General features: G+C 45.1%; 1 protein-coding gene across 2 annotated transcripts in view; it reads left to right on the top strand.

Annotated features, from left to right (window-relative positions):
• Positions 1-24,060, top strand: part of srbd1 (S1 RNA binding domain 1) — an 85,783-nt gene that overhangs the window by 17,032 nt on the left and 44,691 nt on the right. For both annotated transcript variants that reach the window (XM_031804913.1, XM_031804912.1), the window contains exons 13-15: positions 529-619; positions 829-936; positions 23,539-23,630. In XM_031804913.1, the coding sequence (XP_031660773.1) occupies positions 529-619; positions 829-936; positions 23,539-23,630 (291 nt within the window). The remainder of the gene's footprint in view (positions 1-528; positions 620-828; positions 937-23,538; positions 23,631-24,060) is intronic.

Raw genomic sequence — 24,060 nt, 5'->3', positions numbered from 1 at the left:
ATTTAATTAAACAGGCTTTTAAAATTCAATATTGGTGCACAATTTCTACTTAAAATATCAAATGGACACAAAAGGCTCTCTTTTCGTGGAACGACCCAGCTCTGTCCGTCCGTCCTTAGAGGCACAGGATTGGACAGATCTGGGGGAGAAGTGCAACAGGAGGAGTATACTCAAAATGGCCTTTTCACATTGCTGAGCTTAGCTTAGTTTAGCCGAAGCAAGCATAGTTGCTTGAACAGTGCTGAAAGGAAATTATCCAAGCCAACAAAGTAAGTTTGTGTCAGCATACTTGTATGGAAATGGTATAAGTCCATCCATTCCATTTTCTAGGTCCCCCTCGCCAAAGATGTTTCTAACCTTGAGTCTTTCCCTTGTTAATTAAAGAATCATCTTCACTTGCTCTTTTTGTCTCTCTTCCTGGGTCAGATCCTGTGATAAAGCTAGTAGGAGCGTCTTCTTTATTCCTCAGTCTTGGTGATACAGAAGCATTTGTCCATCTTACATACTCACCCCTCCTTTCTGTCCCAGGTCAGATATTATTCACAGATGTGGTGTACCTCCATGGTTCAGGGGGGAACAGAGAGGCAGACAAACTGCGCCATCTGATGATCAGATACAGGTACTGCATCTGGTGTTAGTTTAAATCAACTGTGGCACATTGTGTAGTGTATATCACTAAGATAAAGAACACTACTTATCAAAATGAAATCAAGAGGTTTTTAAGAGTATTTGAATATTCACAGAAATAGATCAATGAATCCCTTTTTTGTTGATAGAACACAATGTTTTTGGGTTTCACACTCTCCGTCAACTCTTTCATACACACAGCTGTAACACGGTGGTTATCGGCAACGGCACAGCCTGTCGAGAGACTGAGGCCTTCTTTGCTGACCTCATCAGCCGACGCTTCTTCCAGCCTCTGGACGTGTCATACTGGTAAGACCAGAGTCGTTACTGTAGACTCCTACTGTATGTCCCCAGGTAAAGTCCTAAGTGTAGACTCCTACTGTATGTCCCCAGGTAAAGTCCTAAGTGTAGACTCCTACTGTATGTCCCCAGGTAAAGTCCTAAGTGTAGACTCCTACTGTATGTCCCCAGGTAAAGTCCTAAGTGTAGACTCCTACTGTATGTCCCCAGGTAAAGTCCTAAGTGTAGACTCCTACTGTATGTCCCCAGGTAAAGTCCTAAGTGTAGACTCCTACTGTATGTAGGCTACCTAGGGAACTGAGTCAATGTCACTAAGTGGAGGTGCCTACAGGTTCCTCTCAGCATTCAAAAGACAATTAAAATGTTAAATGTAGGGAGCTTCACTCATCAATAAAATGAACAAAGGTAAGAAAATAGGGTTAGCATGGGGAAATAGGGCGGGGGAGTGGCTAGGCTAAAGGATATGGGCCAGGCCTGGAATGGGTAATTCTTGTAGGTTTTAAATGTCATCTGGACTTTGTTTGAATGCCTCTAATTAAGAGCAAATATCTCTGGCAGTCCATCCGCCTCTGTAACCAGTGCAGCACAATGCAGCACTATCCCATCCAACCCAAATAACGACTAGAGTTCTGATCGTCTCTCTTGCGCCAACGTTTGTTTGTTGACTTTGGGTCAGGACTGGATTGCAGCCCAGAACCACTCAGATGTGGCTGTGTATGGCGGGGGAGGTGGTGGTGGCGCTTTGGGTATTGTGTTCTTCGTCGCTAGCTGCTGCCAGGCCTAGAAATGGTGTCTGCCTCTGCACTTTTAGGCTCGAATTCTATTGTGTGTAAATAGACCTCTACAGCAGCTGTGAGACAAGTGGATCCATTTCACTCACCAGCCCAGAATAAGGTTTACATACAGACTCTCCTACACATATTCAGCCCCTAAGGGCTCACGTGACTCCCATGAAAGCCAGTGTTTTGTTATTCCCAACTAATGGTCAAAGCTGAAATCTCTGGTTGTTTATTAAGTTTGCTTTAACTTGGTTCTACTGGGACGGTTCTTTTCAAAGCTGGAAAACTGGAACACATCATCGTAGCAAGAGATCCACCTCCAGATAATAGCTGTATTTTGTTCTAAAATGGCTTAGTTGTAACTTGTGACATGTAGGAATGTCTAACTTCCCTTTTATGTGGTGTTGAATGGCTGTCCTGTATTAGCCTCTCCCTCTAGACTAGGCTGTGCTCTGTCTGTGGGTTTCTACTTTTTATCAGACGACCCGGCTTCACAGCTTCACTCTGGTCTCTCTAATACTCTCTCCTCTCCAAAGAATGAGGGTATTTCTATTAAGCACACATCTAGCCCCACTGTCAGCCATGTCTCTCTCCAAGCCCACTTAAAGTCAATCATTGAGTAGTTAGTTTAGGCTCTGTCCCATGTTGGAGCAGACAGGGTTGAGGGTTCTGTTGGTACTACAAGGTGACTGTAGTCTGACCCTGACCAGAGTGGGTCCAGACAGTGTTTCTGGAACCCTCCACAGTCTTAGATGTGTGAAAGAATCACGTCCCTGTTGGAGTGAGGCAGAGACATGTCCCTGTTGGAGTGTGGCAGAGACATGTCCCTGTTGGAGTGTGGCAGAGACATGTCCCTGTTGGAGTGTGGCAGAGACATGTCCCTGTTGGAGTGTGGCAGAGACATGTCCCTGTTGGAGTGTGGCAGAGACATGTCCCTGTTGGAGTGTGGCAGAGACATGTCCCTGTTGGAGTGTGGCAGAGACATGTCCCTGTTGGAGTGAGGCAGAGACACTTTGTTTCTCTCCAGATATTTCCCAGGATTTCGCTCTTAACAGCTTGATCAAATCAATTCCCCCAAAATGCTTAAAATAGTTCCAGCCTCCTGGATTTCCAGAGTTCCATTCCTTGAGGAGGGCTGTGGTTTTCCCTAAGTCCTTTTTATGGTATTGTAATTTGAAGTCAAGGGAAGGATCATTAGTGATGAGGAATGACCTTTTTAGCACTGGTGACTCCACCTCCCACGAGGATTTTGGTCTTGCTGATCGACCCCTGGTTGACCCGGGCAACCGCCAGGTCCTCTTGATGATGATGATGATGAGCCAGATTGGCGGTCGACACATCAGAAGACCAGGATGCTGGGTTGCTCGCTTTGACTGCACCTGACCAACAACAGTCATGCCAACCACAAAGTTCATTTTGGTGGGGAGTTGACTGTCAGGCAGCGTGGCTCAGTGAATCTTCTCACTGACGTGGCGAGACACTCTCTACGCCTCTGTGAATCCTGTGGGTGAAAAATTAGAACGCAGAGCCTTAAATCAAAGGCCTCTCGGCACTCCAACCAAGGCCAGACTTCCACACAGTTTATTTAATCTCCTCATGATAAATGTGGCCCATCCGTAACACTGTGGCAAGAGCTGCTCTGTTCCTCGCTTTCCCCTCAGACTGTTTTAGCAACTGGAAACAGTTCTCTCCTTATAGTGATTTTTATTTTGGGCGAATCTATGCAATTATTCTTCGTATTTCGCTGTGAAGAAAGGCTCGACCGGAGCCTCTCGCTAAGTGAATTTCCTCAGAACTGCTCTGAATGGAAAAAACATATGTGTCTTGTACATAAGCTTTGCAACTAGATATTACATATTCTTACTCCTAAAAAGCTGGAGTCTGCAAATCCCAGATTTCTTGTAACCAAATGTCTTGGAGATGATTGAGTTGAACAAGCATTATAGTGAATAACGTCATGGATGAGTATCGTATACTTATTTTGATTGTATTATACAATATCATATGATACTATTCTTCCGTTAAGTGGTAACTTATGTTGAATGCCTGTGTGAACTTGAGAAGTTATGTAAAAACAATTGTGTGTGTGTTTCTGTGCTCTCTCTTGCTCTGGCTCAGCCCAGGAACACACACTTCAACCACTTCTCCTGCACGCCAATCTAATTAAAGCGGCAGCCTCATCCGTACCATCTGCTATCTGTCTCCCTGTGCCACAGCTTGATCAGAACCCCTTGAGGGGCACCCCCCACCCCTCTGTGCTCACCACCATGCCTATCCCTACGTCCCCCCCAGCCTTCCTCCCCTCTGCCCTTCCGCCTGGCTGCTCCTGTGGAATGACAGCCAGCGCCAGCAGCCGGCACACTGAAATGAGCCTCCGGGACTCCCCTACCCTGGCCACGGCAACCCGGGCTCTCTGGGGCCTGCTGCATCACTCCGTGTGTGTGACTGGATCTTGGTGGACTGGAGGCGTAGGGGAGAGTGGGTGGAGGGAGGTGTCTGCCTGTTGAGTGAGTCTTTAGATGTACTCATGTTAATAAGGCAGTCATCTCCTGTCTTCACCTGCTAACCTGCTCACTGAAGTTGAGGAGTGTAGCCTTTTCAGACTGCAGTTGAGCTTATCTTTGTGTTGTGTAGAGCTAGGACCATCAACTGAAAATGATCCACACTGGCCATACCGATCAGTTAACGAAGGCATTTTGCTGATATTGTTCATTACGATAAGTAGCCTATAATAATTAAATGAAATACGTTTATTAATATGGGTGATTGTTAATGGGACAATTGATGGCTACAACCATCAAACTAGTGGTAGTTTAAATGATAAAAAAACAACTGTGGTCCATATTAATGTTATAAATGTGTCATTATATTTAGCGCTAACACATAAATTCAGGCTATTTATTGTGATATATTTCTGTCCATATTGCCCAGCTATAGTGTGGTGTTTCACTCTGACTTAAGCCGGCACTTAAACTGCTAAGGGCTTGTAAGTAAGCATTTCTCTAAGGTCTACACCTGTTGTATTCGGTGCATGTGACAAATACGATTTGATTTTAAACCTTTTTTCTACTGTGTGTCCGTCTGTTGGGGAGGTGTGTGTGTGTGTGTGTGTGTAGGGAAGATGAGTGTATGTAGGGCAATTGTGTCCAGGAGGCAGTGAGTCCTGGGTAGGGGTAGAGGTCACGGGTAAAACCTCCAGCCTGGACACAGATGTGTGTCTCTGGATTCCTGGGTGTCTGTCCACACTATTCCTGATGTTCACCAGATCTCCAGGAAAACCTTTCCTACTAGAGCTGGGAGATGTGGACAAAAATCCTTATCATGATAATTTGACTGAATTACATTAATGTGCACCAGTTAGTTTTTTAAATATTATCCTTACAACTACTGCTGCATGGAGTGTTGTAGCTATCAATTGTCCCGTAAGCAATGCACCATATTCACAGTATTACTTCATTTCAAACTTTACATTCCTTTAGTAAATGCTACTTATCGTTATTATCGATATCTTGAAAATCCTGGGGAGTTGCAGCGATGAGAAATACAAAAAATCTATCCAAAATAAATCTCAGCTCTATTTCCTGCCGTACAACATTCCTGTTGGGTAACCAAAGACTGTGATGTACAAGAGATTTGTAGGATACCTTACTACCCTTTCACCTCTATTCCCTTTCCTCTACTACAGTTACTAATTCAAGCAATGAGAAGAAAGGAATAATAATCAAGTGAATTAAATAGTATATTTTGATTTAAATAATTTAATTTGAAATAGTATAGCCAAGTGAAGAAGAAAATGTCATACTTTATGTAGTTTTATCCATTCAATTAGTCCACTCCTGGGATTGTATATTTGTCTTTAATAACAGTGATCTGACATCATGTAGCTTTTGGCTGTACGGTAAAGACTACTTTATTACTTCCAGTCCCATTCTAGAGCTTCATTACTGGTTGAATTCTAACTTCAGATCCATGTGCCTAACTCGAGCAAGACTGTCATTGACATAAAAAAAACATGGCTGTGGTTGGCTGTATTTCAAGGTAGTTGTGCCATCTTTAGTTGGCTCAGATAGAGTTGAGCTTCCCTCTCTGACCATGAATGGAGTCCTTGTCATTGTGCCACGTCTCTCTCTACAGCTCCTGTCTTTGCTCTTGTGCGTCTCTTTGCACTGTATCTCTCTCTGACTCGCTCTCTCTTTGAATTAGCTTCAATATAGGCACAGTAGCCTATATGGCAGAGGAAGGCACTTTATATGTACCATAACTACAGAGGAGTTGGTGTGGTGGCTTGGCTTCATTGAGTCTGATCTGACATATGAGCTGTGGGATTCTCCTCCTCCCACACTATGGCCTGTCTGCAGCCTGCTGCTGCCTCCACGGCTCTTCACTCTGATCCCTCACCCCTGTCCTGTCTGACAGCCCACCTCTACCTCTGATCCCTGCCCCTCACCCCTGTCCTGTCTGACAGCCCTCCTCTGCCTCTGATCCCTGCCCCTCACCCTGTCCTGTCTGACAGCCCACCTCTACCTCTGATCCTTGCCCCCTGCTCTGTCTGACAGCCCACCTCTACCTCTGATCCTTGCCCCTGCCCCATGTCCTGTCTGACAGCCCACCGCTACCTCTGATCCCTGCCCCCTGCTCTGTCTGACAGCCCACCTCTGCCTCTGATCCCTGCAGATAGATAGTGTTGTTTTCGGAGGGTGCGCTGTGTCTTAATTATGTCTGAGCTTTCACTAGTCTAATTACCCCACAGAATGGGGTGGAGTAGGACGGTTACCGTGACCGTATTACCACCACAACGGCAGTCAAATTCCACATGAACATTTAGTCACAGTAATTAGGCGTTTCCAAGCTTTGCTGCTGCTGCTGGTCATTAGTAGCCTACCAAACTTGCTAACTGCCTGATACTCAGCACTCTAATCATCAATGCAAATGTTATCAAAAATCTAATCAAACACTTCACGAGAGCCCATGTTGCACAACATTTCTATAGGCTATGCAATTGCATGAGGAAACAGAGTGGTGGCCTCCTTTAAAAAGAGGAGGATCCCATCAGCTTTCTATAGGCTACAATTTTTTTTCTCATAATATTAAGCACATTGCTTCTCTTACAACAGGAGTAAAGCCTACCTGGCTGGCATGAAAATAAACCATGGGGAAAAGCATCCTCCGTTCGCTGTTTAAGTGCATAGATGATGTTTTTTTTCCTCCCCTTCCCTCGTTTCGAGACAGGTGCATGATAATGGTCCATTCTAAATAAAGCAAATTTCACACACATATATTATTTAGTATATGTGAAGACAAGATTAAATCCAGAATAGTCTGATGGGTGACAATATTAGCCTTTCAGTTGTGAATTACATATTATCACTTGTGAATAATGCCTAGCTTGCGACTTTTTCAAATCAGTCGCACACCTCATGTAGCCTAGCCCATATTTTTTTTAAAAGGTTTGTATCACAGCTAAAGTGGCCAAATAACTTGTTAAAATAAAGCACATTATTCCACTTTACAAGGGGTGTAGAGCCTAACTGGTGTACATAAGCAGCATTTGAGTTTCAAGTTTGGGGGAGATCATTTTCACCATAAAAATGCACCTTTATAATAAAAGTTCATAATCACGTGTTTTCCTGCTAATGAAACATTTGTGCTTATAGCCTACTGCCGTGTGCGCATTGATGTGCTTATAATGTGAAGAAATAGCCTAGTGTATCAACATTTTAAGCTAAATGTTCTGAGCTGGTGTCAGCCTTATTTCCCGAAAACAAGTTTTTTGATGCTAGTGGTTGTATTCATTTGGAATGTATCGCATCCCACAACTGTCCCAGATTATGTTTGGAATATGTATTTCTAGGGAGAATAAAATAGGTCAACTTTTGTGCTATGGGGGATAGTAGATTGACATAGGCTAGTGCTTTTGCTGTTCTCATCTTGTTGGCTGACAAAAAGTAAATGTGGACAGTTCTTCCAATAGCTTCTGTATGCGCCTCGGAATCGCATAAGGACACGCACAGTTGCATCCCCGATGTCTCTGTCTTCAATTGTAGCCTGTGACAAAGACCCGATCACGGAGCACGCAGCCGGGAGAAGGAAATGATAATTATTATATTCAGCCCAAGGGCATAATGGCCACTGGCTGAAAAAGACATGTATTTCTTTAGGGGGATTATGGCCACATGAAGGGGATGCCGCTGGGAAATTTGAGGCATTATCAAGTGCTTGTCAAATTGTGAATGAGAGACTGATGAAGTGTGTACAGCCTGCGCCTCACATCATGCAGCCTTAGAATGTATAGCATTTTTAACATAGCCCAACGTTTGTATGACAACTAAAGTTACATTAACTCTAAGCGTATAGGAGGACCTGTTTCTTTGTTAACCATTCAACACAGAATAGACGCATGTGCTCACTCCCTCAGATCGTTTGGAGAAAATATCCTTAATTTTTTTCCAGCTATGTTCAATTGTTTTCTTCATACTATAAAAATAATATGAATAAAATACAATTTTATTGGTCACACACATATTTAGCAGATGTTATTGTGGGTGTAGTGAAATGCTTATGTTACTAGCTCCAACAGTGCAGTAGTATCGAAGAATTCACAACAATACACACGTCTAAAAGTATGGAATTAAGAAATATATAAATATTAGGAAGAGCAATGTTGGAGTGTTATTAACTCAAATACAGTATATACATATGAAATGAGTAAAGCAGTATGTAAACATTATTAAAGTGACCAGTGATTCCATGTCTATGTACATAGGGCAGCAGCCTCTAAAATGCAGGGTTGAGTAAGCCGGTGGTAGCCAGCTAGTGATGGCACAGAGCTCTAAGCAAATCTTGTCTGCTAAATAAACTAGTGTAGCCCACAGCCATATGGCATAGCCAGATCAGGGCCTAATAACATAAGGACAACTCAGATTCAACTCAATTCTGTTCTTCTGAAATAGACTACATTTTCTTCATATCATGTTCCTTTAGACTTGTCTAAAATAAATCATTGATTTATTGTGATGGTGTAGACTGGTAAACATGGATTGTTCCATAGGTCTGCATCAGTGGCTTGTAGGCTATGCGTGGAAGCCAGGAGATGCTAAATATGTTTATGTTGATTAACAGTCAATTACCGTGAGACTGGCTGTTATTTGCTTGACCATCACCGTCTGATGAAATTTCATGCCACAGCCCAAGGGTGAAGGAGGGTGGGGAGAGGAGTACTCCCATAGGTCACTTCAGATATCTCCAACATTCTGTGAGCAGTGTGTGTGTGTATTCCTCCTGTACTCTGCGTGTGTTCTCGTCATGGTGGCCCGCCACATGTACCTTCCCAGTCTCATTATAAAGTGTGAGTGGATGGCCGGTTGACAGGCCCAGTCCCTCCACAGTCTGACCTTCTCTGTCACGTTGTATTAGCAGCAGGCCATCGAACACTCAGCCTTTGTCACAGGGCATAAACGCCCTCTCAGGGCTCAGCGGCTGCTGGACAGGGGACGCTCCTCTCTCCCTGTGTCCACCTCTCAGATAGGCAGCCCTCAGTGCTGGATTCCAGACGATGACAGTGACCTAAGATGTGTCACTGAGACGAGTGCAATGCGGTGACATCCACCCGCCTACCCCCCACCTCCCTGTCTGCCAGGCCAGGGTTACAGTGTATCCTAACTTCTGCCAGTTCCGCTGGTCTAGTGGCTATGGAGCTGTGAACCTAGAGTACTGGATCTACCTCTTGTCCCTGGAAATGTTCCAGGAGTTCAGTTGGTTTGTTGATTTCATGCTTGGATTGACTTAATACATTTAGGATAACCTTTGAAAGCAGTCCAAACAAAGACAGTCCAGGTTTTCAGTTCTAGTTCGGGTTCTGCTACAGCAGTCCCTCTTGGCACTCAGGATGCGGTAAGACTGTGCTTAATTTGTAGATCAGAGGGTGCCGGAACAAAAAGTGATAGAGGGGTGACCTGGGGTGCTCTGAAGGAACCGGAATCCAAAATAAAAAGGACACCTTTATAATAAAGCATTGCAGGTGTTATTAACGCTTTTGTGTAGTGGCATAGAGCAGTAGAGTAGAAGTACTTGCAGAAGTTCCACACATGGGGGATTTTATTTGTAGCCTAGGGTCCCAAAAAAAATGTGTATTTTTAAAAACGCATTTCATGCAATTCTACATCATTTTAAATGACTGAATCTTTTTTAATACCACACAAATGATCGAAATGACAGGCTACTTTGACACTGACAAACTGAGACGACCTTGTCTTGAATCCACCAATAACCTAGGCCTAGGTGTGCGGAGAGACCCATATTGCACAATATGAGGAGATTATAGCCCTAAAAAACCATTCCAGATTCACTGACTTATCCAATGATGCGGAGCTCACTCACCGGTGATGGCCGATGTGCTCTCTTGTTTTACTTTGTTAAACAATGCTGTTCGCAATATGCCTATTTGGAAGTTTATAAAATATTTTGGTAGCCTACAGACAGATTAGTCTTCTCTTTTCAGCATGAGCCATTTGCTTTCCAAACTGTATACGATTGTATATGAAATATTGTGAAAGGCCTATTTTGTCTGCATGCTTTTCACTAACAGATTTGCCACGCGGTCCCGACTGTAGGCTATGCCTTGTGATTGGGCTACGCACAATCCACAGCTAGGTATTTAAAAAAGAAATGTCTGTCATTTTACCCCTTTTTTCTCCCCAATTTCGTGATATCCATTTGCGATCCAATTACGATCTTGTCTCATCGCTGCAACTCCCCAACGGGCTTGGGAGAGGCGTAGGTCGTCTCATGCGTCCTCAGAAACGTGACCAGCCAGGCCGCGCTTCTTAACACCCGCTTGCCTAACCCTGAAGCCAGCCGCACCAGAGTCCCGGAGGAAAACACCCTTCAGCTGACGAGGTCAGTTTGTAGGCACCCAGCCTGCCACAAGAAGTCGCTAGAGTGCGATGAGACAAGTAAAGCCCCCCCGGCCAAACCCTCCCCTTACGACGCTGGGCCAAATGCGGTCCACCCTATGGGACTCCCGGTCACGGCTGTTCGAACCCCAGGCTGTAGTGACGCTGTAACACTGCGATGCTGTGCCTTAGACCTCTGCGCCACTCGGGAACCTGCGTTGTTTTTAATAAGCTATATTGATCCTCTGTGGCTAAATTATACTCCTGGTGTAGTATTCCGAATTATAGCATTTTAGTGAATCTCACTAGATATTTATTGTACTTTTTATCCCCTTTTTTTTACCCCCTGCGATGCAGTGCCTAGGAACGCTGCGCCACTCGGGAGGCTCTAGTTATGAGAGAGATTCAGGTGTGCTTCTCTCTCTCTCTCAACACAGCAACAGCCATGCGTTGGTCTCTAGGCTACAATGGTGCGTTAACCATAAACTCGTTTTCAGAGTAAATTTTTTTAGGGGGCAGGAGAACTACAGAAAATACCAATTTAATTTTTTTTTTTTTTACCTTTATTTAACTAGGCAAGTCAGTTAAGAACAAATTCTTATTTTCAATGATGGCCTAGGAACAGTGGGTTAACTGCCTGTTCAGGGGCAGAATGACAGATTTGTACCTTGTCAGCTCGGGGGTTTGAACTTGCAACCTTCCGGTTACTAGTCCAACGCTCTAACCACTAGGCTACCCTGCCGGCCCAAAATTAACACTGATCGCTTTTATTGGAATTTTTTACATCGCAAACAGGATCAGCAAGCACGGGGTATGACTGAGATAGAGAATGTGTATAACTGGACATGGAGGAGATGGCATCATGGCGTGGCCGGTGGGTGTCCATATGAAGGACAAGCTCAGCTGACATTAACCCCATCAGAACAGAGTTGTAGATCTCTGTGCAGTAGTCATGATACAGAGTGCCTGGTTCCCTTGACCGCTTGGGAACCATGGCCCCCTCACTGCCCCCCTGTCACTCCTAAAGGCAGACGAGAACAGAGATGACCCCCCCCAAACCTCACCCCCCTCCGCCCAGTATCAGAGACCCCAAGGCCGATCCCCAATGCCACCGGCTAGCCAGTCTCTCCAGATCAGTTTCACTCTGCACTGGGCAGAAGGCTAGGATATGGACCAAGACACTCTCTCTCTGTCTATATCTGTCAGTCTGTCTGTCCATCCAGTCTGGGGTTGTATTGAGGTTTTGCTGTGTCTTGTTGAGTAGCCACCATAATGGGGTGACAAGGCACCGCTGCTCGGTGGTTTGCGTTCAGAGGTTTTGTGACATTTCCTTAAGAAAGAGAGCGATATGTAACAGAGATTACTGATTTCAAGCAGGAGTAGAATGTTTGGTGAGTTCACCTTAAATGCCAAACCGATGACCGTGTTAGTTGGAGATTTTTTTTTGTCCTCCCCTTTCTAAGCCTGTGAGCCTCAGCCCAGGTCCGAAGCTCCATGTATAGCCAAGTATCTGCTGTCCAGGAACCAGTGGCGTGGAGAGAGATGAGTAGTGATGAGTCCTGTCAGTGAGTGGCTCTGTAACAAGCAGCTTCTCCCTACAGTCCCTGTACTGTCAGAGTGTATAAGGCCTGACGTCCCAGCCTGCCTGCCTCACCGTAGTACTACTAGTGGTGGTGAGGCTCTGTCCTTGGCCGTACTCCACTCTGTCTTCAGGTAATCACTGTTCTCTGATCCCACCCTGCTCCTGGTGGAATGAGATCACTGCTGGCTTAGGGGGGTTTGCCCATGATGATGTGGCCTGGGCCCTGGAGGGAGCCAGCCAGGCAGGCAGGCAAGGATCCTGGCTAGGGTGATTAGGATCCTGGATAATTACAGAGAAAAGCCAGGAGGCTAGAGGCCCACTGAAGGTCAGCCGTCTGAATCACAAAGGACAGACTGACGGACACGGGGGTCTTGACTGTGGTACGGACTGGGGCGCTCTTCCAACTTCCACTGTCCGCTCCTTTACCCAGCAGCGCCTCAGAAACACGTCCTGGTGTCCTCCCCTGCTGTCGCTGAGTGTCCCTTGTTCGCTCTCTTCCCAAGAGCTCTGTATTAAGGACTGTTACATCATCTCTCCTATACACATACACATACACATACTGTATAATCAAATTGAACATCTTATCCGACATACATTTATGCCTGACACTTGTATGGTACATTAGCGGTATATTTCTTGTCAACCATAACGCATACATAATCATAACCCTATAGTTGTTCTTAATGAGTAAGCTTTTACCAGTACTCTGTTTATATTTTCCCTAATATACGCAAAGATATGCTGATGTCATGGACTATAATGCAGTCTGCGCTGATGGATCGTAGCTTTTTGTGAGAATGAAGCAAGGTTCTTTGTCGCCACGAACTCAGTGTTAAATCCCCACAGACGTGTGTGTGTTCATTTCCATACGTATGTCTCTCAGCCACTCAGAGTGGCTGGAGCCAATCTCCAGCAATAACACTTTTACTGCACTGCACATTTCACGCTTCATTTGGCTCTGCTGGGCCGTTTGAAGGACTTTATGGCCATTGGACATTAGAGAGAAAGAAACATCAAAACATGGAAACCTCAATGCCACATCTGAATGCTTGCAATAGCAGTCACTCTCCTTAAATTGGCCCAAGGAATCAGTTGTGTGTGTATATCTTTGAGAAGGACTTATTTTAAGTGGTCTCAAGCTCCGTTTTAAGATTTAGATGGAATAGAAACTAAGAATGGAAACCAAGATGCACAATAAAGCCAATATGAGTAATTGCACATTTACCAGATGGATAAGAACATTAGACTAGAGAGACATGTCCCCACTCTCAAAATGTACACAAGTCGTAAAGGAGGCCGGCTATGAACAGTTTGTGCCCAGGCTGACCAGTAGATAGATATGCTTTGAGTGGGGGCTGTGGGGACTCACAGGTGGCCAACAATGTGCCACCCTGCTGCCCCACTGGTGGCCAAGCATAGCAATCGCTCTCCCCTTAGGGCACCAACGCTTTCTGCTGTGTGTGTGTGTTAAACATGTGTGACATGTTTGTGTGAGTGACTGTGTGTGTCTGTGTGTGTGTGTGTGACGAGCGTCTGCCACCAGATTGATGTGAGTGGCTGTGAGACCTTGCTCTTTTCAGACGTGCTCTGCGGTGGCAGCTGGAGTGTGGCATTGTCGGGGCCCCACGCTGACTGGGCGCTTCCAGCCTCCTAGCACCAAGCGTGAGACTGACGGCCCCTGACACCTGCCATTTGGACCCTTTTCTGGGTGAAAAATGTCATAATTTTCCGACAGGACCAGGGCCGGTATCTGATCATCAATCCTCCGGCCAAAGTCCCCCGGGTCAGGCTTTGCAGCTGACTGAACAATGGGGCAAAGCTGTTTGAGGTGTGTGTGTGTGTGTGTGTGTGTGTGTGTGTGTGTGTGTGTGTGTGTGTGTGTGTGTGTGTGTGTGTGTGTGTGAAGAGAGGCAGAATACATCCATTCACACAGATGCATCACTCTCACTGAAAACCCTAAAATACGCTCTAAGGAGAGCAATCAATTTCCCTTTTTTTAATCACTCCTCAACCTCATCAGTTCAATGAAGTTGAGTTTAATTATAATCAGTCTATTCAACCCAGGATAGGAGTCTGTATGGTCTTTCTGTTCCTGGATCAGCTGATTGGAACCATGTGGCAGGGCAGTCAAATAATTGGATGTAGAGGTTGGACAAAGCCTTGAGATTATCATTATTTGAGGGATTGCACTGATGGTATTGTTGAAGATGTTGACATTATGGTATTTTGAATTTAGTGATCGCTGATTGGTGATGTCACAGAGGATTGTTCCAATAATATCAGAGAGAGAAAAAATTGTACTGCATATAAGGTCCTAAAGTGGGAGAATAGACCCAGTTGGTATTAGATAGAACGTCGCAACCCTGCCCACCTGTGAGGAAAACAACCTGTGGTTACCTAGGTTACCCCGTTTTGCTCAAAGCAAAAACGTAACCTTTTTCAAATGCAATTTTCTTGTCGTCTGCTTGTTTTAGTCAATTATAAAACTACATTTAAGAAAAGTACAACATATAATGGTTCAAAATTGCCTGCATTATCACAACTTAGAAAAACATAATATTGTAGGGCAGCGTTTCCCAAACTCAATCCTGGGGTTGATTATTTGAATCAGCTGTGTAGTGCTAGGGCAAAAAAACAAAATGTGCACGCACCCCTTGGGGTCCCTAGGACCGATGGGAAACACTGTTGGAGGGCTTCCCTCATGCCTTTTTTCATGACTATGCTAGCAGCCACTTGAGTGAGAGTGCTAGCTAGCTACAGATCAGAACATTTTTAAGCTAGCCAAGACCAACAACACCATTAAATGGACTATACAGCTGCAAGTAGTGAGTGGAGTTACAAACAGACTATACTAAACAAGTTGAATGTCTTACCTGTGATTTAGATGTTTTCCACACACATAGCTACGTGTAGCCTACTTGGACACCGCGTCCTCACATTTCCCACTCACACACACCGACTAGCAGGCTCCATTTCCCTACTTGGCAGCATTGTGAACTGTAGGTCAGGATGTTTGACCTGGCTACATGTACATTGTATAACAAAACAGCTTTTCGACATGTTTTGTTATTTCTGTAGAACAAAAAAAGCAGATGTACCGTTGTGGGGTTTAATGGAGAGACACATTCAGTTCAATGAGTTGTGGGGTTTAATGGAGAGACACATTCAGTTCAATGAGTTGTGGGGTTTAATGGAGAGACACATTCAGTTCAATGAGTTGTGGGGTTTAATGGAGAGACACATTCAGTTCAATGAGTTGTGGGGTTTAATGGAGAGACACATTCAGTTCAATGAGTTGTGGGGTTTAATGGAGAGACACATTCAGTTCAATGAGTTGTGGGGTTTAATGGAGAGACACATTCAGTTCAATGAGTTGTGGGGTTTAATGGAGAGACACATTCAGTTCAATGAGTTGTGGGGTTTAATGGAGAGACGCATTCAGTTCAATGAGTTGTGGGGTTTAATGGAGAGACGCATTCAGTTCAATGAGTTGTGGGGTTTAATGGAGAGACGCATTCAGTTCAATGAGTTGTGGGGTTTAATGGAGAGACGCATTCAGTTCAATGAGTTGTGGGGTTTAATGGAGAGACGCATTCAGTTCAATGAGTTGTGGGGTTTAACGGAGAGACTCATTCAGTTCAATGAGTTGTGGGGTTTAATGGAGAGACTCATTCAGTTCAATGAGTTGTGGGGTTTAATGGAGAGACACATTCAGTTCAATGAGTTGTGGGGTTTAATGGAGAGACACATTCAGTTCAATGAGTTGTTGGGTTTATTGGAGAGACACATTCAGTTCAATGAGTTGTGGGGTTTAATGGAGAGACACATTCAGTTCAATGAGTTGTGGGGTTTAATGGAGAGACACATTCAGTTAAATGAGTTGTGGGGTTTAATGGAGAGACACATTCAGTTCAATGAGTTGTGGGGTTTAATGGAGAGACATATTCCGTTCAATGAGTTGTGGAGTTCAATGAGTTGTGGGGTTTTAATTGGAGAAAGATGAGTAATTTTTATCTTGTTCATGACACACTCTTTTCTAAGTGCAACCCCATCTTAAACTTTGTGGTGCCTACTAGAATCAACGGCCAAAAGCAGACTGAGTCTAATTTTGTTTGGGGATTTGCTGCTTCCTGTCTCTGTTTCACAGTGTTCTGTATCATGTCACCAAGGGGATGATATTGTCCTCGCTCCTCGCTAACAGACCTGATGATCTGATGCTGAATTTTAATTAGGGAGTGGTTTGAGCGAGGGGTCCAGGGGGGGTGAGGTATCAAAGCTTGTATCCGTCTCCCCCAATGTCTGTCATGACTGGCCGTCAGGGGCAGTGGCATGGAGGGGGTGTGAGAAAGGGAGAGGGCTACAGTAAGACTGGGGTTCGGAGGGAGCTTGGCTGTGACTTTGCCCCAGGACAGGAACCAGGGACAATGGTCTGAGTAAGCGAGTGACAACCCTGAAGGGCCACCAAGTCATCCTTTTCACTTAGAGGCACCCGTTGACTTTGTGCTTGTGTGTGTGTTAGTGTCCACTTAGGCCAGAGCGCAGGGCACAGACAACCTTCTGCTGGCTGCCACGGCGATACCCTCGCCATGACGATGGTCTGGGTACCGTGGAGACAAGGGGTCTAGGCTGTATCTATGACAGGGCTGCTACCAGCTGCCCCAGCAGCACTGCTAATTAATTCAGACATGATAGGGGCTAGCCTCTCTCCCTGTCTCTCTCTTCCTCCCCTTTCCTCTGTCTATCCCTTTCTTATATGACTGTAGAGGTTTTTTGGGGGGCACTTTCCCCTGGGACAGACACTAACTGTACAGACTCTCAACTGACCCAGAGCATTCTACTGTGTCACATATCACTTAATGAGGAAGAGAGTGTGTGTGTTTGTGTGTTTATTTTATCTGTGGTTGCTGCCTTACTGACGTACAGGGAGACCCATGGCCTTGTCAGTGGATGATGTCCTTCCTCAGCTCAGTGCTGCCTGTATTTGTCAGATATCATTAGGCCTTGTTCTAAGAGACTAGTGCTGGCCTGCTATCAAACTATCAGCACTGAAAGACTACTCTTCCCCATCACTGGTCACCAGCCTTCTCTCTGGAACCTGCTCTAGTGTGTCTGTGTCTGTGCATGTGCGAGAGAGTACACGAACTTGTGTGTGTTGGTCAGAGGTGTCGGACCAGATGGGCCTGTTTCTGAGGAGTTGCCTCCAGGCTCTGGAGTGGCGAGAGAGAGACTCAAATCAAGCTTTATTTCTATGGCACATTTCAGACATGGAATGTAACGCAATGTGCTTTACAGGAAAGAATAAATACAACAATAAAAGCTGAAATATTCACTAAACAACAAACCATAAGATAAAAACAAAAGAATGACACATATTGAACAGCTAAAAAACACCCAAAGGAAAAGCAAACTTAAAACTATAGGTTTTAAGATCTCTTAAATATGTCCACAGTTTTGCCCTCCCTCAGGTTCTCTGGCAGGCTATTCCAGAAGCTGGGGTCATAGTAACTAAAGGCTGCCTCTCCATGCCTCTTGGTCCTAGACTTTGGGATATTTAAAAGACCAGTGACCTGAGAGTACATTGGGTACCTTGGGTACATAACTGAAAAGCAAGCAAGAAAGAGAGAGAGAGAGCCAGACGGGAGAACAGAACGACCATCTTGTTGCTTCACTCTCATCAGCATGTGCGTTTGTCTTGTTGCCAAGCTCATCCTATATCCATATAGGACATGAGCTTATATCTGTCTGTGGCCTGCCATTGGTCCCTGCTTCATGCAAACTCTTTACAATATATGGTCCTCTGCCTGTCTATCTCCATCACAGTGTTTATTGTATCTCAGTTTTTTTTGTCTCTTGTCTGTTCTTGTCACTATGACTGTTTGTCTCTGCTTCTCTGTGTGAGAGTGGTGTGTGTTTGGGTGTGTGCCCTGTGCTGTGACCTCCTAATCCGTCTGACTGTCTTATTAATGACCAGCTTGCCGACTCCATCTTCTCTGACCCTGCTAAAGGTCATGTGCCAGCGCTCGTTAGCGCTGTCACTACGAAGACATGTCAGCTGTCAGCAGAAGTGGGAGTGGGGGGTTCTAATGCAGAGACGGCTAGAGTAGTCAAATGGGGGAGGGAGAAAGATGGGAAGAGAGAGGGGACAAGTTAATTTAACATGTAATTCTTGTCAGACTTCTGTCGGCTGTTGCTAAACAGGATGGTACTAATTGGCAAGGTTGTCGTGGCAGAGGCCCCCATTCTAGGGTCTTTTGATGTGGCTGTAGTGAGAAGGGGATCTTAAAAGAGGTTTGGATGTACCAACAGTGAGTGTAAGAGGGGCAGGCGCTGACCTCTCATCACAAAGGTCAGCTAGATATGAACGTTGAGGAGAGATACTACTGACTCTGAAAAACACCAAAAGAAAGATGCCCAAGGTCCCTGCTCATCTGTGTGAATGTGCCTTAGGCATGCTGCAAGGAGGCATGAGGACTGCAGATGTGGCCAGGGCAATAAATTGCAATGTCCGTACTGTGAGATGCCTAAGACAGCGCTACAGGGAGACGGGACAGACAGCTGATCATCCTCGCAGTGGCAGACCATGTGTAACAACACCTGCAAAGGATCGGTACATCCGAACCACACCTGCGGGACAGGTCAGGATGGCAACAACAACTGCCTCCGTCACACCAGGAATGCACAATCCCTCAATCAGTGCTCAGACTGTCCACAATAGGCTGAGAGAGGCTGGACTGAAGGCTTGTAGGCCTGTTATAAGGCAGGTCCTCACCAGACATCACCGGCAACAATGTCACCTATGGGCACAAACCCACCGTCGCTGGACCAGACAGGACTGCTCTTCACTGACGAGTCACGGTTTTGTCTCACCAGGGGTGATGGTCGGATTTGCGTTTATCGCCGAAGGAATGAGCATTACTCCGAGGCCTGTACTCTGGAGCGGGATTGATTTGGAGGTGGAGGGTCCATCATGGTCTGGGGTGGTGTGTCACAGCATCATCGGACTGAGGTTGTTGTCATTGCAGGCAGTCTCAATGCTGTGTGTTACAGGGAAGACATCCTCCTCCCTCATGTGGTACCCTTCCTGCAGGCTCATCCTGACATGACCCTCCAGCATGACAATGCCACCACGCACAGAATGAGCAGTATGGCTGGTTTTCTGCAAGACAGCAATGCCAGTGTTCTGCCATGGTTAACGAAGACCCCGGATCTCAATTCCATTGAGCACGTCTGGGATCTGTTGGATCGGAGGGTGAGGGCTAGGGCCATTCCCCCCAGAAATGTCCGGGAACTTGCAGGGGCCTTGGTGGAAGAGTGGGGTAACATCTCACAGCAAGAACTGGCAAATCTGGTGCAGTCCATGAGGAGGAGATGCACTGCAGTACTTAATGCAGCTGGTGGCCACACCAGATACTGACAGTTACTTTTGATTTTGACCCTCCCTTTGTTCAGGGACACATTATTCCATTTCTGTTAGTCACATGTCTGTGGAACTTTTTCAGTTTTTGTCTCAGTTGTTGAGTCTTGTTATGTTCATACAAATATTTACACGTTATGTTTGCTGAAAATAAACGCAGTTGACAGTGAGAGGACTTTTCTTTTTCTGCTGAGTGTAGTAGTAGTAGCAATATAGCCGTCCTCATTTAACGTGTTGTTCTATCGTCCTCATTTAACATGTTGAAAATAATGAACATTGAAATGTTACTGTGACTACTGTAGGTTTGACTCTGAGCTAGAGGCCTTCAAACATGGACCAGGGGCTTTCCCCATCCGGACCCGATATGCATAAATAAAAAATGTCAATATAGAGACCCGTTCCGAACGGACCAGAAGACGATTAGACCCGTTCCTGGTCAGACCCGGTCCAATCCGAGTGAGGGAAGCAGCAGAGAAGTAAATGTTTAAGCGACCTTATTAACCGGAGCTGATGAAGAGCGAGAGAGAGGTGGTCAAGAGAGTTGACGGTCTAGCAGGGGCCATGCAGTGTGTGTAGGCTACTGTGAGTGAGTGACACGGGAATAGGGAGGAAGGAAGGAGAGAAGGCAACCGACCAAGCCAACTCACGCTATAGCAGACTAATACACTATATATACAAAAGTATGTGGACACCCCTTTAAATTAGTGAATTTGGCTGTTTCAGCCACACCTGTTGCTGACAGGTGTATAAAATCGAGCACGCATCCATGCAATCTCCATAGACAAACATTGACAATAGAATGGCCTTTCTGAAGAGCTCGGTGACTTTCAAAGTGTCACCGTCATAGGATGCCACCTTTCCAACAAGTTAGTTTGTCAAATTGTGGCCCTACTAGTGCTGTTATTGTGAAGTGGAAATGTCTTGGCGCAACAACGGCTCAGCTGCGAAGTGGTAATCCACACAAACTCGCAGAACTGGACTGCTGAGTGCTGCAGCCCGTAGCACATAAAAATCGTCTGTCCTCGGTTGCAACACTCACTACCGAATTCCAAACTGCCCCTGAGAGCAATGTCGGCACAATAACTGTTTGTCGGGAGCTTCATGAAAAGGGTTTCCATGGCCAAGCAGCCGCACACAAGCCTAAGATCACCATGCGCAATGCCAAGTGTCAGCTGGAGTGGTGTAAAGCTCTCTGCCATTGTACTCTGGAGTAGTGGAAACGCTCTCTCTGGAGTCAGACGGACAAATCTGGGTTCGGCGGATGCCAGGAGAACTCTACCTGCTCCAATGCATAGTGCCAACTGTAAAGTTTGGTGGAGGAGGAATAATGGTCTGGGCTGTTTTTCATGGTTCGGGCTAGGCCCCTTATTTCTAGTGAAGGGAAATCTTAACTCTACAGCATACAATAACATTCTCATTGATTCCAACTTTGTGGTAACAGTTTGGGGAAGGCTCTTTGCTGTTTCTGCATGACAATGCCCCCGTGCACAAAGCGAGGTCCATACAGAAATGGTTTGTCGAGATCAGTATGGAAGAACTTCACTGGCATGCACAGAACCCTGACCTCAACCCCATCAAACACCTTTGGGATGAATTGGAACTTTGACTGCGGGCCAGGACTAATCGCCCAACATCAGTGCCTAACCTCACTAATGCTCTTGTGGCTGAATGGAAGCCAGTCGCAGCAATGTTCCAACATCTAGTGGAAAGCCTTCCCAAAAGAGTAGATGCTGTTATAGCAGCAAAGGGGGGGACCAACTCCACATCAATGCCCATGATTTTGTAATGAGATGTTTGACGAGCAGATGTCCACATACTTTTGGTCATAAAGTGTAGTTGCCATAGCTAGGTAATTTATCATCCAACACGATTACGTGGTACCTGTCTTGACTGCATCAAACCAGGAGAAGCTAGTTAGACTAGCTAGGCAAATTGAGGCTACATGTGCTTTCTTGTCCTACACAGTTACAAGCAACAATTCCATCCAGAATATAAAGTAGCATCCTATCTGTTGGTTTTTGGTCTTTGTAGTCTATCATTCTCCTTTTTAACTTTTAATTCCACCTTCCATTGTTTCTCCTAACTTTTGTCCCACACGAAGGCTCTATGCCTGTATCCTTTTGACACTTTGATGACTAACGATTGGCCAACAACAAGCTACACGCGCCACTTTCGTGAAAAGCAAAGAGCAGCAGCATGAAATATACAATTTCTCTCTCTCTCTCTCTCCATCTACTGCAGGAGTCGTGTTCGGACCTGTATGGGTCCTTCCGGACAAGTCAGTTAAAATTACACATACCCAAGACCCGTGACAATCATATCAGATCCGACCCAGACCTGTGACATTAAATAGAATTCTGGATCCGGAAGCTCTCGGATCAGGTCTCAGGTTTTCGGGTACGGGTGATGATGTTAATATTATTGCTTGATATTTTCACATTTAAATTATTTTTATTATGACTGGTGTTTATGGGCCAAATATTTCTGAAGTGCTAAGCCTATTCTGTCCCAAGTTCCGAATAAGGATTTCATTCTGTATTTTATTATTTATCAGTTATATCAGTGACACTTCTGCTGTTGAATCAAACGGTAGCAGTACATATACAAGTCCTCTAGATGGCAGTAGTGTCACACTACAACCGGATTCTCTGTACACACACACACACACACACACACACACACAAACTAAGCTTGGAGGTTGAGTCCATTAGTTAAGGATTCATTCTGTCCTTTAGCTCTGCATCACCCTACATTGTCTTATGTCTGCTGGGGCTCCACCTTTTGGCTTTTACCCTCACATCAGGTATATTTCTGGAACTAATGGCCATATTTTAAAAGTAACAAGCAACACAATGGTAAAACTATTTGGATGTGCTTGAGTGCTTTACGACCAATTAGTCATAGAATTGAAAATAATAGATAATGCCGTTTTGAATGTATGTCTGCATGTAGACTTCTATAGTTGAGAACATGTCCTAGGCATATTCATGTAGATAAACGAGCAGAAGCATTCGCCCTGGCCTCTAACCTTATTTGCTTGATGAAAAGGTCTGTGATCACCGGAGTTGGAAGAGAACGTTAGAGATAATTACCATGGTGAAAGGTTAGATTTATTGAGTCGGTGTCTACGACAGAGGGTCTCGAACAGAGAAAGGAGAGCTTGTTACTGAATGAATGAATTGATTTGTAGGTAATGGTGCATTTGACACTAGCCATCTAAGTGGTGCTGAGAATGAGAATACATCAGTGGAAGGTGGGGCTCTGAGTGATGTGATGGTTATGACAGTACATTGACTCTTTCTTATGAACCTTAATCGTATTATTTTTGTACATCTTTATTAGGGCTATTTGTTTTTCCGCCACTATTCTTTTCCCTCCATCTTCCCCATTCGCTTACTTTTTTCATTCTTTTTTCACCTAAAAGCTTCCCTAAAAGCTATGTGGATCAGTCTCACAAACCTGAGCTTATGACGTCCTTGATAGTCAAAGAAAAAGGAGTGTTTGCATGAAAGACAGGAAGGAGCAGCAGGGCCTTATGGACTTAAGAATCAAGTATTGATGCTTTGTGAGAAGATGATATTTCAGTAGAAAGAAGAGGCTGGAAGAAAATGTCACTTGGGGGGGGGGATATAAGAATATAGACGCACACTCATATACTGAAACGTTTGAGAAGAGAGTAACAATACGTGTGGGCTTTGGTATGAGTGTGAGTAGTTCTGCCACTGGTTGACTGCTACTGTGTGATCCTGGCTGCTCCTGTAGACTTTGTCATTGTGCTAACGCTAGTTAGCATTGGGTCCAGTAAATACCTTCGACTTCCTTCAAACTGCACGCAGAGACATACAAATAGTATCCATGACTTCATCCGACTGGGTAAGTAGAACAAAGAACTTAATTGCCAAATTGTTGAACTATCCCTTTAACCACGTGTTCTTTTTGCCTCAGCATCACCAGCGAGGCAGGGGCATCCATCTACAGTGTGAGCCCAGCGGCAGTGAAAGAAATGCCTGATCTGGACCCGAACCTGAGGAGTGCAGGTGAGATACACCTCAGTCATTGGGCATGTCATGCCAAATAGTGTCCACTTGCCAAAATATGTCCTCCCCTCTTGCACCACAATCGGATTTGAGAAATAGACAATATATGTTTTATGGCTACATACACCAGATAGGTGCAGTGAAATGTGTTGTTTTACAGGGTCAGCCATAGTAGTACAGCACCCCTGGATCAAATTAGGGTTCAGTGCCTTGCTCAAGGGCAGAAGGACAGATTGTCGGCTCGGTTATTCAAACCAGCAACCTTTCGGCTACTGGCCCAACGCTCTAACTGCTAGGCTATATGCTGCCCTAATTAGGAGTTAGCCTCCGTTGCCAGGGCCGTTGCTAGAAGTTGCGAAATTCTGACTGGTCTACATAATGAACCAAAGCCTCTGTTGTTATGTTGGTGGCTTAGCTCTTTGCTGGATTC

Source organism: Oncorhynchus kisutch, linkage group LG25 (genome assembly GCF_002021735.2).
Source record: "Oncorhynchus kisutch isolate 150728-3 linkage group LG25, Okis_V2, whole genome shotgun sequence".
Classification (NCBI taxonomy): Eukaryota; Metazoa; Chordata; class Actinopteri; order Salmoniformes; family Salmonidae; genus Oncorhynchus; species Oncorhynchus kisutch.
Note: the sequence above shows the minus strand (reverse complement) of the source record. Positions and strands in the feature narration are given on the sequence as shown.